Source organism: Salvia splendens, chromosome 8, assembly GCF_004379255.2.
Source record: "Salvia splendens isolate huo1 chromosome 8, SspV2, whole genome shotgun sequence".
NCBI classification, from domain to species: domain Eukaryota; kingdom Viridiplantae; phylum Streptophyta; class Magnoliopsida; order Lamiales; family Lamiaceae; genus Salvia; species Salvia splendens.
In genome coordinates, this window is record NC_056039.1 from 28,556,300 (window position 1) to 28,570,108 (window position 13,809).

Sequence of the window (13,809 nt, forward strand, 5' to 3'; positions counted from 1 at the left end):
AAATGTCAATGTTTTCAATAAAGTAATTATTGTATCATTTAATTAAATGTGAAATATTTTTATTCTGTGTATTATTTATTCAGATTTTATTGCATGAATAACTTCACTTTTCCATATTTTTGTTTCTCAATGAATTTCTTACATGATATAACTAGTACTATATTGTTACCACTAATTAGAAATAGAGGGACATACGAATTTTTTTTTACAAATATTGACAAAACTTTAATCACGTATAAAGTACTAGAACTTATTAGGAAATCACTTGAGAAGCTGCTGACAGAAATGTGACAGAATTCATATGTCAGCGAATTTAGGGATTGCCAGAAACGCCCTTCAAGCTATTTTGGCATTTTTCGTCCGAAAAGTGGCTAAAAAACTTAATTCATGATTATATTTAACGTTAGGCCCCTCTGGTGCTATTTTTTTTGTTAGGTATCACTGGTGCATCAAGTGCAAAAGTTATAGTCATTTGGTGCAGTTCACTCTAATAATAATATCTGAAATTAAGACAATGTAAATTTATAAATTAATACTGCAAAATTGGGATACTATCATAATAAATAAAATCGATCGATAAATCAAGGTAAAAAACAAATAAAAATTAGTGGAAATAGAAAACATCGAAAAATACCTAAAAGTGAGTTTTATTAGGAAGAAAGGGTCTCATTTTATTATTTTTATATTAATTAATGCAGATAATGATAAATATGTATATTATAAAAAAATTAGAAAGTGTAAATAATGATAAAATTTTAATTACGTATGAAGTACTAGAATTTATTAAAAAATTACATAAAAAGTTGCTGACAAAAATGTGGCAGAAATCACATGTCAACAATATAATGGAGTGACAAAAATGCCCTTTAGGGCCTAAGGGTATTTTGGTCTGAAAAAATATGAGTCGTGATTATATTTAACGTTAGGATCCTCTGGCGCTATTTTTTTTTGTTAAGGACCTGCAGTGTCACAAACCGAAAAGTCATGGACTTTTGATGTAGTTCACCCAAGAAAAAATAACAGGATAGTCCCAAAGATTCATATTCCTTGTTTAAAAATGACGCTACAAGATGAAATCACATCTATATATATATATATATATATATATATATATATATATATATATATATATATATATATATATATATGGTAGTGTTAATCTCCTTTTCCTCCCTTAGATTTAAGTTCCTTCTTAATTTCAGCCATTAGATTGATGGAATGGATGGACTAGATGAAGCATCACAAAATCATCCCGTGTTGCATTATTAGACTCATTCTGTGCATTATATGGGTATAATTATAAAACAACATTGAATTAAAATGGAAGGAGCGAGATTTCAGCGTGATTTTCATAAACCTTCCATCTACCCACTCTCCCTCTCACTCCTGCCGTCTCTCTCCTCAAACCCACGATTCAACATCGTCGCCTCAAATTCCCCCCATTTCCAAACCCTAGCAGCCACTCCAATCCACCGGAAATCAACCTTAGTGTCGATTTTCACTGTTAATTCAACCTTCCGCCGCCGTTTCACTGTCGAAAACTCACTCCCTTCGAGCGCGACTTCCAGTTCGAGTCGACAACAAGGTAGGGTTTTAACGCTTCAAATTTTCGTAATACCCATTGTTTATCGTCGATTATCACCGCTGACACACAACCTAATCTTCGATTCAATGTTTTTCGCACTTGCTTTGGTCGAGATTTTCATAAATCGTAAAATCGTGTTCATTTGTGTTAGGGTTCTGTCTATTATTGAAGTTTGTAGTTAATAACTGGTTGACAATTGTGTATTGAGCGATTTTGGAGAGAAGATTGTATCCGATTTGATTTTTGGTTTGTGTCACAGATCCAGGATGACGAAACGAGGCAAGCCTTTCAAAAGCCAACCAACCCAGGCTGCAGGTGAGCAATGTCGACAGCTTAATATGCCTGTAATTGAGTGAATGTTGTATTTATTCGTGCATTGTTTGATGCAATGTGTACATTATTGTAGGAATTGTTGTGCATTATGTTTTTGTTTGAAGCTACAGAAATCAGTTTAATAAGTAGCCTGTAAATGAGTGAATGTTGTTATCATTTGTGCATTATTTGCTGCTATTTGTTCAGTATTGTAGGGAGTTGTTTACCAAATTTGTTATTGTTTTAATATTCGTTTGTGCATTATTTGTTCTGTACATTGTATGGATTGGTATACATTATGGTTTTGGGTTGAGTGAATGTTATATTATGTCGTGCATCATTCGATGGAATGTATACATTATTATAGGAAGTGTTGTGCATTATGTTTTAGGCATTATAGGCCTGTTGTTGTACATGGATAAATGAATGAATGCGGTAGTTGTATGTTCATTAGTTGATTGAATCTGTACATTATGTAGATATTTCTATGCATTATTTATCATGGTTTAGCCATTATGTGACTTGTGTTGTACATACATCATAGAGTGAATGCAATATTTGTATGTTCATTACTTGATCGAATCTATATATTACGTAGCTATTTCTATGCATTATTTTTCCTGTTTTATGCATCATTTGATCACTGTTGTACATGAGTCTAAGAGTGAATACAATATTTATATGTTCATTACTTGAGTGATTCTGTTCATTATTTGGTTATTTGAAAGCATTTTTATTCTGTTTTATGCATCATGTGAATGTTGTTGTACATGGGTCAAAGAGTGAATGGAATATTTGTATGTTCATTACTTGACCGGATCAGTACATTATTTAGTTATTTTAGTGCATTATTTATCATGGTTTATGTTTTATGTGACTGTTGTTGGACATGGGACAATGGGTGATTGCAATATTCGTGGTGCATTTGTTGATTTATTCTGCACATTATTTGATTATTATAATGCATTATGTATCAGTTTTTAGGCATTATTTTGAGGCTTCTGTACAAGGGTGTATAAGTGAATGCAGTATAACTGTCCACATTATTTATTCAGTTTGTACATTATGTAACTAATTGTATGTTATTATTGTGTATGTTGTACACCATCAAAGTAGCTAAGATTGGACATCGACGAGACAATCGATGATATACTGCCAGTAGGAATTGCCCAGAAATTCCGGGAGCAATTATCAGAGGTCGGGACTAGTACAGCTCCGGAAGAGACGGAGGATAGGGAACCAAGGGGTAGGCACGCCAACTATCTGTATTGTCGACGAACCCCTACAGAGTTTATGAATTGTATAAAGAGTTTAACTCCACGGCAGAAGGAAGCCGTCACGGAACTCGTACATGAGTCTAAGAGTTAATGCAATATTTGTACATTATTTAGCTATTTCTATGCATTATTTATCTTGTTTTATGCATCATTAGACTGATGTTGTACATGAGTCTAAGAATGAATGCAATATTTGTATGTTCATTACTTGAGTGATTCTGTACATTATTTGGCCATTTGAATGCATTACTTATCCTGTTTTATGCATCACGTGGTTGCTATTGTACATACTACACCCTAGCTCCTAGGCCTGTTAAACCCTTAGGGAAAACAAGAAACGTGCATCAAACATCGAAACACGGTACAACTTAAATGAAACGGGACAAGATAAATGTTCATTACATATCACAAATAATGCATTACAGAAGCTAAAACTACACATTACACTACATAATATATACATTATGTATATCTGTTTTAAAAAATGCTTACGCGCTATGCATGTGCAACCCCAGACGAATTACTGCAGCTCGTGTATTTGGACAACGTTTTTTAGACTTAGAACATACTACACCTTAGCCCATAGGCTTGTTAAACCCTTAGGGAAAACAAGAAACGTGCGTAGAACATCGAAACACGGCACAACCTAAATTAAACGGGTAAGGATAAATGTTCATTACATATCACACATAATGCATTATAGAAACTAAAACTACGCATTATACTACACAATATGTACATTATGTATATATCTGTTTTAAAATATACCTACGCGCTATGCATGTGCAACCCCAGACAAATTACTGCAACCCGTGTGTTTGGACAACATTTTTTAGACTTACAACATACTACACCTTAGCCCCTAGGCTTGTTAAACCCTTAGGGAAAACAAGAAACGTGCGTCAAACAATGACACACAACACAACTTAAATTAAACGGGTCAGGATAAATGTTCATTACATACCACAAATAATGCATTACAGAAACTAAACGACCCATTATACTGTACAATATGTACATTAGGTTCCCAAAACCTTCGACCAATGAATGAAACTCGTGAACTTTTGTTAACAACACCAAAAAAATAAATACGATTGAGCAGTGAACCTACAAAATTACTAGAGTATGCGTGACTTTTGTCAACAAAACCCTAAATCACATACTATAGTATGCACTGAGAAGTAATTAAGGAAAGGGAATAACTGACGTGCAAACAAATCTGGGAACCAAAAATAGACAGCATCCATATGCTCCAATACACCAAATCTGAATCATAAACAACCACAAAATGCACAGACAATCCAACAATGCAACAATCAGAGGTAAATTACTCCAGCAACGTAACAATCAAAGATAAAATTACTCCAACAATGCAATAATCAGAGTTTATATCCAGCAACCACAAAAAAACACTACACAATTTGCACCATATCCAACAACTGAATAAACATAAAAAAATAGAAAGATCTAAACCAACGAGTCGATCTCATCTGACTACGGATCCAAGCAATTCTTCCGTAAAAGTTCGTACACCGCCAGCCTCAGCCTCAGTTGAATCGCCCTCGCCGTCAGCTACGCCTCCAGTGTCGGGAGCACCGCCTTTGCTGCCACTTACAGAAGAAGGCAAATTGATCTTAATTAAGGAAAACAAATCGTGCAACAAAAAAAAAACATGAAATATGAGAAGGGAATAACTGGAGTGAAATTGATCTTCCATTATTGACCTTTTCAGTTTTTTTTTAATAATTAAACTAATTACAAGTGGCATCAAGATTAACCATCAGATTTGAAAATTGAATGGTTGAGATCAAGAAGGAAATAGGAGAAAATATGAAAAAAGGAAATGAATACATCCATATATATATATATATATATATATATAGGGTCATGATCTATGGCAAACACATCTTAACCATATAACTAGAGAACAAATAATAGCCACAAGATCAAAAAAATCAAGGGCTAATATTAATTTTCGAATTTAATGAGATATTAGCTCCCTCAATCACAAATTTACTCCATAATAACAAGTCAGGGGTATTATTGTCATTGCAGACCGAATTAAATCCAAAATCATGTTAGGTGCAAAATTGAATTCATTGAGAAATTCATTGAGAAACGGCGATGAGAGGGAATGCGAGTAGGAGGATGAGGCTGCGGAGGAGGGGGCTGACCTCGATCGCCACGAGCATGAAGTAAGGGAAGGAGGAGCGGGAGATCAGGAGCGTTCCGTCGAGATCCGCCGCGATTGAGTGGCAGTTCGAGCTGTAGGTGGTGGAGCCGTAGACGATGGAGGTGCAGTCGGCATAGACGGTGGCGGCTCTCTCGATGAAGCAGATCGGCTTCAGCGGCCTTGAATTGAGCGGACTTGGCTTCAGCTGATCCATTTGATTTTGGTTTCTACGAAAGCTGTGTACAAATTAGTTTTTAATTAATATCGTAATAGTATTGTTGATACGCTTAACCTTATTGTAATTGAAGTCACTTTAGCTATTCATAAAAAAACATGAAAAACATAAAAAAACACCAGGTGCGAAGAAGCGAAAATCTGCCAAGAAGAATAAGGAATATCAAATTCATTCCAACAATCACTTTTGTAAACAAGAGTGAAGTGAAATCACAATAAGAGTGATGTGTTTTGTAAACAAAAGTGAAGTAAAATCAGAATAAGAGTGATGTGTTTTGTTAACAAGAGTGAAGTAAAATCACAATAAGAGTGATGTGTTTTGTAAACAAGAGTGAAGTAAAATCAGAATAAGAGTGATGTGTTTTGTAAACAAGAGTGAAGTAAAATCAGAATAAGAGTGATGTGTTTTGTAAACAAGAGTGAAGTAAAATCAGAATAAGAGTGATGTGTTTTGTTAACAAGAGTGAAGTAAAATCAGAATAAGAGTGATGTGTTTTGTAAACAAGAGTGAAGTAAAATCAGAATAAGAGTGATGTGTTTTGTTAACAAGAGTGTAGTAAAATCACAATAAGAGTGATGTGTTTTGTAAACAAGAGTGAAGTAAAATCATGCTAAGAGTGAAGTATTTTGTAAACAAGAGTGAAGTAAAATCAGAATAAGAGTGATGTGTTTTGTTAACAAGAGTGAAGTAAAATTAGAATAAGAGTGATGTGTTTTGTAAACAAGAGTGAAGTAAAATCAGAATAAGAGTGATGTGTTTTGTTAACAAGAGTGAAGTAAAATCAGAATAAAAGTGATGTGTTTTGTTAACAAAATCACAATAAGAGTGATGTGTTTTGTTAACAAGAGTGAAGTAAAATCAGAATAAGAGTGATGTGTTTTGTAAACAAGAGTGAAGTGTTTTCTGAACAAGAGTGAAGTGTTTTGTGAACAAGAGTGAAGTAAAATCAGAATAAGAGTGATGTGTTTTGTGAACAAGAGTGAAGTAAAATCAGAATAAGAGTGATGTGTTTTGTGAACAAGAGTGAAGTAAAATCAGAATAAGAGTGATGTGTTTTGTAAACAAGAGTGAAGTAAAATTAGAATAAAAGTGATGTATTTTGTAAACAATAGTGAAGTAAAATCAGAGTAAGAATGATGTGTTTTGTGAACAAGAGTGAAGCTTGGTTTTTCTTTCTTTCTTTTAAATAATAATTCTTTTATATTATATAAATAAATCTGTAGAAATCATTTAATCTAAATTGAAGTAATCACAATTTACATATAATAATTGATTGCCTTCATTTCATACATAATCAAAACTAATGCAAATAAACCCGAATGCCTCAAACTCGGGGCAATCAAAACTCACTGCCTTTTGTGAATTTTATGAATCAACTTTAAACTAAGCAAAAAAAAACATCATCTTCTCATCATCGCCCGCCCTAATTTCCAGCATCTCCGCATCGAGATCGGCCAGCAAATTCGTTACAAATCCACAGAATTCGAATTCCACGCCTATTGTTTAGCTAACTGCGTCAATTTCCACCCTACCGCTGCAAGGCATCGCAGTTATCGGGCACCGACGAGTGCCACGGAGACCGCGGAACTGGCGACGGCGTTGCTGCTGATGATGCATCAAAATCCGCAACTCCTCCTCCAGGCTGCTCCGGAGCTCCCTCTCTAGCTCCACGTTTCTCTGTCGAAGCGCCTCCGACGCATCACGGTGGCGGTCAGAGATCGGCACACGGTGGCGGTCAGATTGTGGAGTAATTTGATCGCAAATTTGCATGTTTTGATCGCAGATTTAAATTAAGAAAGCAATTTCCAAAATTACCCTCAGCATATTTTATATAATTAAAATAAATAATATTTGTTCCATTAAGATGTGTGGCTGAGATTTGTTCTCTAGTTATACACTTAAGATTAGTTATACATTGATCACTACTATATATATATATATATATATATATATATATATATATATATATATATATATATGGATGTATTCATTTCCTTTTTGTATCTTTTGTTCTTTGTTCTTTTTAATCTCAGCCCCACGATTTTGTCATCCGACGGTTAGATTGGTGCCACGTGTCATTTAATAATGCAGATTTTCAGTTGAATAATGCACACCGACTAATAATGCACCATTATAGTGTAATAATGCAGATCATCTGGAATATTGATGAATGAGATCTAACGGCCCATATTAAAAAGAATAAAGGATCTAAGGGATGAATAGGAGAATAACGCTCCCCTATAGATATATATAGAGTTGTGATCATATGATAACCCCTAAATCACGTAATAACCAAATCTGAACCACACATATTTTCTAATCTTGTGGTTGAGATTCAAACTTAGATTTACTTCATAAAAAAACGTGGGGGTAAATATGTCATTTCCCTCATTTAATTTCTGAATTTCACCAAATATCACGTAAAATGATAAAATGATATATGTACGGTTTATTGCATAGAATGATAGTTTTGCCAGATAGAATGATACTCTGAGTTGATAAAATGATAATATGTCATTTCCCTCATTTAATTTCTGAATTACGCCAAATATCACGTAAAATGATAAAATGATATATGTTAGGTTTATTGCATAGAATGATAGTTTTGCCGGATAGAATGATACTCTGAGTTGATAAAATGATACTTTTGACTGACTGATAAAATGATAAAATGATATATGTTAGGTTTATTGCATAAAATGATAGTTTTGCAGGATAGAATGATACTCTGAGTTGATAAAATGATACTTTTGACTGACTGATAAAATGATAAAATGATATATGTTAGGTTTATTGCATAGAATGATAGTTTTGCCCGATAGAATGATACTCTGAGTTGATAAAATGATACTTTTGACTGACTGATAAAATGATATATGTTAGGTTTATTGCATAGAAAGATAGTTTTGCCGGATAGAATGATACTCTGAGTTGATAAAATGATACTTTTGACTGATAAAATGATATATGTTAGGTTTATTGCATAGAATGATAGTTTTGCCCGATAGAATGATACTCTGAGTTGATAAAATGATACTTTTGACTGACTGATAAAATTATAAAATGATATATGTTAGGTTTATTACATAGAATGATAGTTTTGCCGGATAGAATGATACTCTGAGTTGATAAAATGATACTTTTGACTGACTGATAAAATGATAAAATGATATATGTTAGGTTTATTGCATAGAATGATAGTTTTGTCGGATAGAATGATACTCTGAGTTGATAAAATGATAAAATGATAAACGATACTTAAATAAGATTTTACGTATTTAAATGAGCGAAATTTGTATATCATGGGAAATAAGATTTTACGTATAACTGAACCTCATACATACGTGTAACTGAACCTTATACATCTGTATATCATGGGAAATAAGATTTTACGTATTTAAATGAGCGAAATTTGGATACGTAAATTTTATCATGAGCGAAATTCAGAAATTAAATAAGCGAAATGACATATTTACCCTCTGCGCCTTTTTTATGAAGGAAAGCTAAGTTTGAATCTAGACCACGTGATTTTAAAAATGTGTGGTCCAGATTTAGTTATAGGGTTATTACGGAAATTGGGATTATCATTATAATGCACCCCTATATATATATATATAATATATCAGCTAGAATTACTGGTACAAGGCCGTCATCGCAGCTGATACACTTAACAACAGGTGAATTCATGTCCGCTCTTTAGGCTCAAGTGCAGCAATTTCTTTAACAACTTGTGCTTTATCAGCCTCAAATTGCTCATCCTTTGCAACCAAAGCAAAATTTCAAACAAAGATATTCGAAGATTATCTGCATGAATATGTCATTCCACATTTTTACCTTTTTCTGTCTTGAAATCAGCAAAAAGGCGCAGTAGCTTGCTTTTGTTGGTAACGAGAATACTAACAATGTCCGGAGGTTTGTTCTGATTAGCTGCAAATAACTGCACATAGTTGTATTGCAGAAAACACTATCAATTATCCAAGTCTTTCCACTATATGTGACAAGCTTGGACAGCAATATAAACCTGTACCTTGAAAACATGGAATGCTTCAATCTGTATGCTCTTGCTCGACTCCTGGGTAAGGCAACGGTTTAGTATTATTATAGATGCAGTTTCAAGTAAAGACATCAAAGAAATGATATGGTTCAGAATGAATTCCTTTATAAATTCATTTAACATGTTCATGAGGGTATTCAGAATATGGCAATTAAGCAAACATCAACAATAAAAACCATAAACTAGTGCTCTTTCAAGCTCTTCCAATGTTGATTATCATAAAATAAACAGTCTGAAGTACATAATAATTATATTTGAGAATGAGCAAGGTCTAATAGCATCAGATCATTTAGTTTATTAAGATTATTTAAATAGAACTTACCATCCATTTACCTATATGTACATCTCCCTTCCTCATACAGATTTTTCAACACTTCTTCAGTCATTTAAATGGCAAGGGAAGTCAGGACTTAATCTACAAGTCAAGAATGTAACATACCCTGAGAAGATTCATGAGGATCCTCAAGTTCTCCCTTGAACTAAGATATCGCGTCATTACAGCTGAATTTGACCGATCTAGCAAGATATCACCCAAGAGCTGAAAGGAGTGCATCAAGAATCAGAATCGTAACCATACAGAACTGTGCATGAGGACATATCAAATGATAAGAATTGATCAACTCGTCATTTGCACCTGCCACCAGCAAGCGTTTTCATCATTTTTCGTACAATTTTCAATAAGAAGTGGTGGTTCCGCATTACCTTGACAGCCTGCCTCCTAGTAATGTAGTTAGTAGATTCTAGCAACTTTGAGTTGTACTCCGCAAAGAACTATGAGGAAAAGATGACAAGAAAATCAGGATTAGATGTGAAACTTGTGACTCCAAGAAACAACATTGTTAAATTCCAGGGTAGGACACACATGAATAACGAGCTTAATGTACATAAGCCTGCAGGAATAATTTTCAACGCCCCAGGCAGGAATATCATGTCAAGAAATATGCGGCACAAAGAAGAATATTAACTTATCTAGCTGCTAAATGCTAATGCAGCAAAACTTACCCAGTCATAATTTTTAGAAAGGAACTCGGCAACTGTTGATTTGTGTCTAGTCAGTAATTCCTGCAATAAGATGTCAATCCTGTTAGATATACTTTAATGTCAGTATATATACCACAAAAACACCAAAAAAAAGGCATCATTGAGGAGCACAATCTAGAACTTGCATGTCCTAAGTTTGAGCAGCTTAGATCAAAAGTGCCTCGAGAAAATGGCATACAGTGCTTAACATATATTATCTAGGTGTTGGACATGTAGTAAGTAACCCAATCATGTAAGAGCAATTGAAGAAAGATATATGGTTATGAAAGATAATGACCACCGAGTCGCACATCCCACTGAACATCGTAAGTTCACTTTCCCCATTACCATCTGTAGCACATCCTCAAATCATAGTAACAGGAAAATATCTCTCTGAGGCATTAAATCAAAGACATTTTTTCAGCCAAATCCAAACACCCACAATTTTTTTAGCACAATGCCAAATGAGGGAACGCTATATTTAACACTAACTGCGTATTAACCTTTTTGTGATCAATCAAAATGTAAAGTGAGAAGACCTATCAATCAGTGATCAACTACAGAACACATATAACGCAACAAAATGATGGATAAACCAAATAACTAAAATAGAAAAAAAAGGAGGAATGTGTAAAGAATTTGCTACTTCAGATAGAATACCCAACCTTGAAAGTGGCAGCAGCATCAGAGGCAATGTCAAAATTTGGAAGTTGAATAAAGTCAAAAAATTTATTCATATGCTCTGATTCCAAAACATACCTATAGGACAAAAGCAGACTTTGAAATTAACATTTAACAAAATGTTGGTTTTCATCTGCAGCACTTAGCATTGATGTAACCAGTAAACTTATGCAATAAAGGACACAAAAAAGCAGCCAATGTAGTCGGTGACTTTATATGCGATAGGATGATTGGCACAATAATAATATCATAAAGCATGAAAATTGAGTGATCTACTCACTTTGCAATGATTTGATGGCGTATGCATTCCCTCAACATTGCACCATAGTGTAAAGCCAGCTCAGTGTTCTCGTAACTAGACACAAACAGAAACCCAAATTGAAGGCATTAAATTGCAAACAAGAACATCAGGAACACCTCTCATACAAGCAATTTCACAATTATCAGATTAAATCCCAATTCGAATAGAAGCCTGGAAATATAAGTTATTTGATCGAACAATCCAGAATCTAATGAGATTCTTTATCCTAACATACCCTGCTATCAAGACATCCATGAGATCTTTGTTCTTTTCCAAGTAATCACACGCAATCAACTTTGACTGAACCTGTTGCCTCTGCAGATTTGCAACAACCTGAGTAGCATCTTTGCGGGTCTGCAAAATTGTCTATCAGTCAACTCAACTCTCCCTTAACTTCTTATGGTAAAGAATTAGATTGAACAACTATCAATTTGTCAGATATTCTACACCAAGAAGTAGAATAGTGTTCTTGCATTGTGTCCTAACTCAACACACTCAATTCAATCCAACCATAAAGCATAATGCACAAGGCAGAATTCTTATAAGTTGTAGTGACCAAATTAGGGACTGATCTACAAGTACCTCTAAACTCAACTTTGGAAGACATGTAATTAGAAGGCGAAGAGTGTCCTCTCTGAAAAACTCCTGAGTCAACTGGGTACATGCTTCTGCTACTGGCTCAGATTCACTGTCCCCATAAAGAACTTGTTTCAACTCTCTCATTAGTTTGCTCAATTCCAGCATCTACACATTACAATCAGCAAAAGATATAACACTAGAATCGAAAAAGGAGAGTAAATTCGTCTACTCTACTGCATTCCAGTTGCTACCCTATAACAACATCAAGCAGACATTTGAAACAAAATGAGTCATTGACTATACTATCAATGCAAAGGTTCCACAAAATCAGTTAGATCCTCACTGACAAAAATATAGGCCTCTGCACAAGATTAATAGGTGAAACAGTAATACATCAGTTAAAAAAACCACAAATCACACTCAGTAGCACCGGCTATTCACTAACTAACAACATAATTTGTCATTTATCCACATTCGATGACAATGTCAAAGTACTAGCAACACCAGATCAACCAAAACAAAACGAAAATTCATGCATAAGGTTATAAAACAGAAGAACCTTCTCGTCTCGCTTGCTTTCCTTAGTGTCAGGAGCTCCGAGATCGGCGAAGATGAGTAGATCGCGCGTCAGCCGCACCAAATCAGCCGGAGTCCTCGGCTTGGACTTGAACAGACTCTTCATCTTAGCATTATCCGCAACTCCGTCGGTGGTATCCGGTACCGGAAGCTTTCGGACAGCCGCCTGTAACACCGGCAGCCGCTGCGCCGGCGGTTTACCGCCGGATGACAGACACCCTCCAATTTTGGAAAATTGTTAAAACCCCAAAATTTGCCCCTGAATTGGTTTAGGGATTCTGATTCGACGAAGCTGATTTTTCGGTCTGTATCCTAAAACAGAACATTTTCGAGATTTAGTGATTTTGCGGGGGTTTTAAATTTCATTTATATATGTCGACTGTTAACTGGGAAAGCAGATCGTTTTCGCTTGTGGCTAACTTCACTTGCAAAATATTTTAATTTTACTTTTCATTTTTCTTTTTTAAGAATAACATAAGTTGTTGTAGTCAACTAATCCGACAAATTCCATCAATTAGAAGTCCAAATTGAAGCCAAGAAGTCAATAATGGTATTTGAGTTCAAATTTTGAAAACATTCTAAACTAAAAACTATGACTATTTTTTTTTGTGATCTAAACCTGCATTAAAATTAAATGGGAATTGAAGACCACAAAATTTCGAAACTACGAGAGGTAAATTCGTTGACGACCTTGTGAGATCCAAATTCATCCTTCACCAACAAAACCTCAGTCTATCTCCTGCTAGTAATTTACTTAGGCATGCACAACGGTTCCGGTTCACTGTTCAAGATATGCTTCAACCGGAAAAGGGTCCCGGCGGTTTCGGTTCCGGTTCAAAAAACCGGCGGTTTACTCGGTGGTTCAAAACCGCCGAGTATCGGCCTCAACCGGTGGTTCCGGGCCCGAACCGGCGGTTCGTCGATTTTTTTTTTTTTTTGCATTTTTCAAATATTCAATTTTAATTAAATTATATTTCACTTTTCAAAGTTGTTACGGCTCCAATAATAAGCGGTTA

General features: G+C 34.7%; 1 protein-coding gene across 2 annotated transcripts; it reads right to left on the minus strand.

The window, feature by feature from the left end:
* Positions 1 to 9,148: 9,148 nt before the first annotated feature.
* LOC121745246 (putative MO25-like protein At5g47540) lies at positions 9,149 to 13,203 on the minus strand. 2 transcript variants are annotated; one of them, XM_042139072.1, is made up of 11 exons: positions 12,777 to 13,203; positions 12,221 to 12,382; positions 11,874 to 11,992; positions 11,618 to 11,692; positions 11,322 to 11,415; positions 10,639 to 10,698; positions 10,339 to 10,407; positions 10,076 to 10,174; positions 9,610 to 9,654; positions 9,417 to 9,519; positions 9,149 to 9,340 (listed from the first exon to the last, which is right to left on the minus strand). In XM_042139072.1, exons 1-11 carry the CDS (start codon positions 12,897 to 12,899, stop codon positions 9,336 to 9,338), a joined length of 954 nt encoding a protein of 317 aa, XP_041995006.1. In that variant the 5' UTR covers positions 12,900 to 13,203; the 3' UTR covers positions 9,149 to 9,335. The 2 variants fall into 2 exon arrangements, with proteins under 2 accessions (XP_041995006.1, XP_041995005.1); XM_042139071.1 differs by having other exon boundaries at positions 9,149 to 9,519.
* Positions 13,204 to 13,809: the final 606 nt, after the last annotated feature.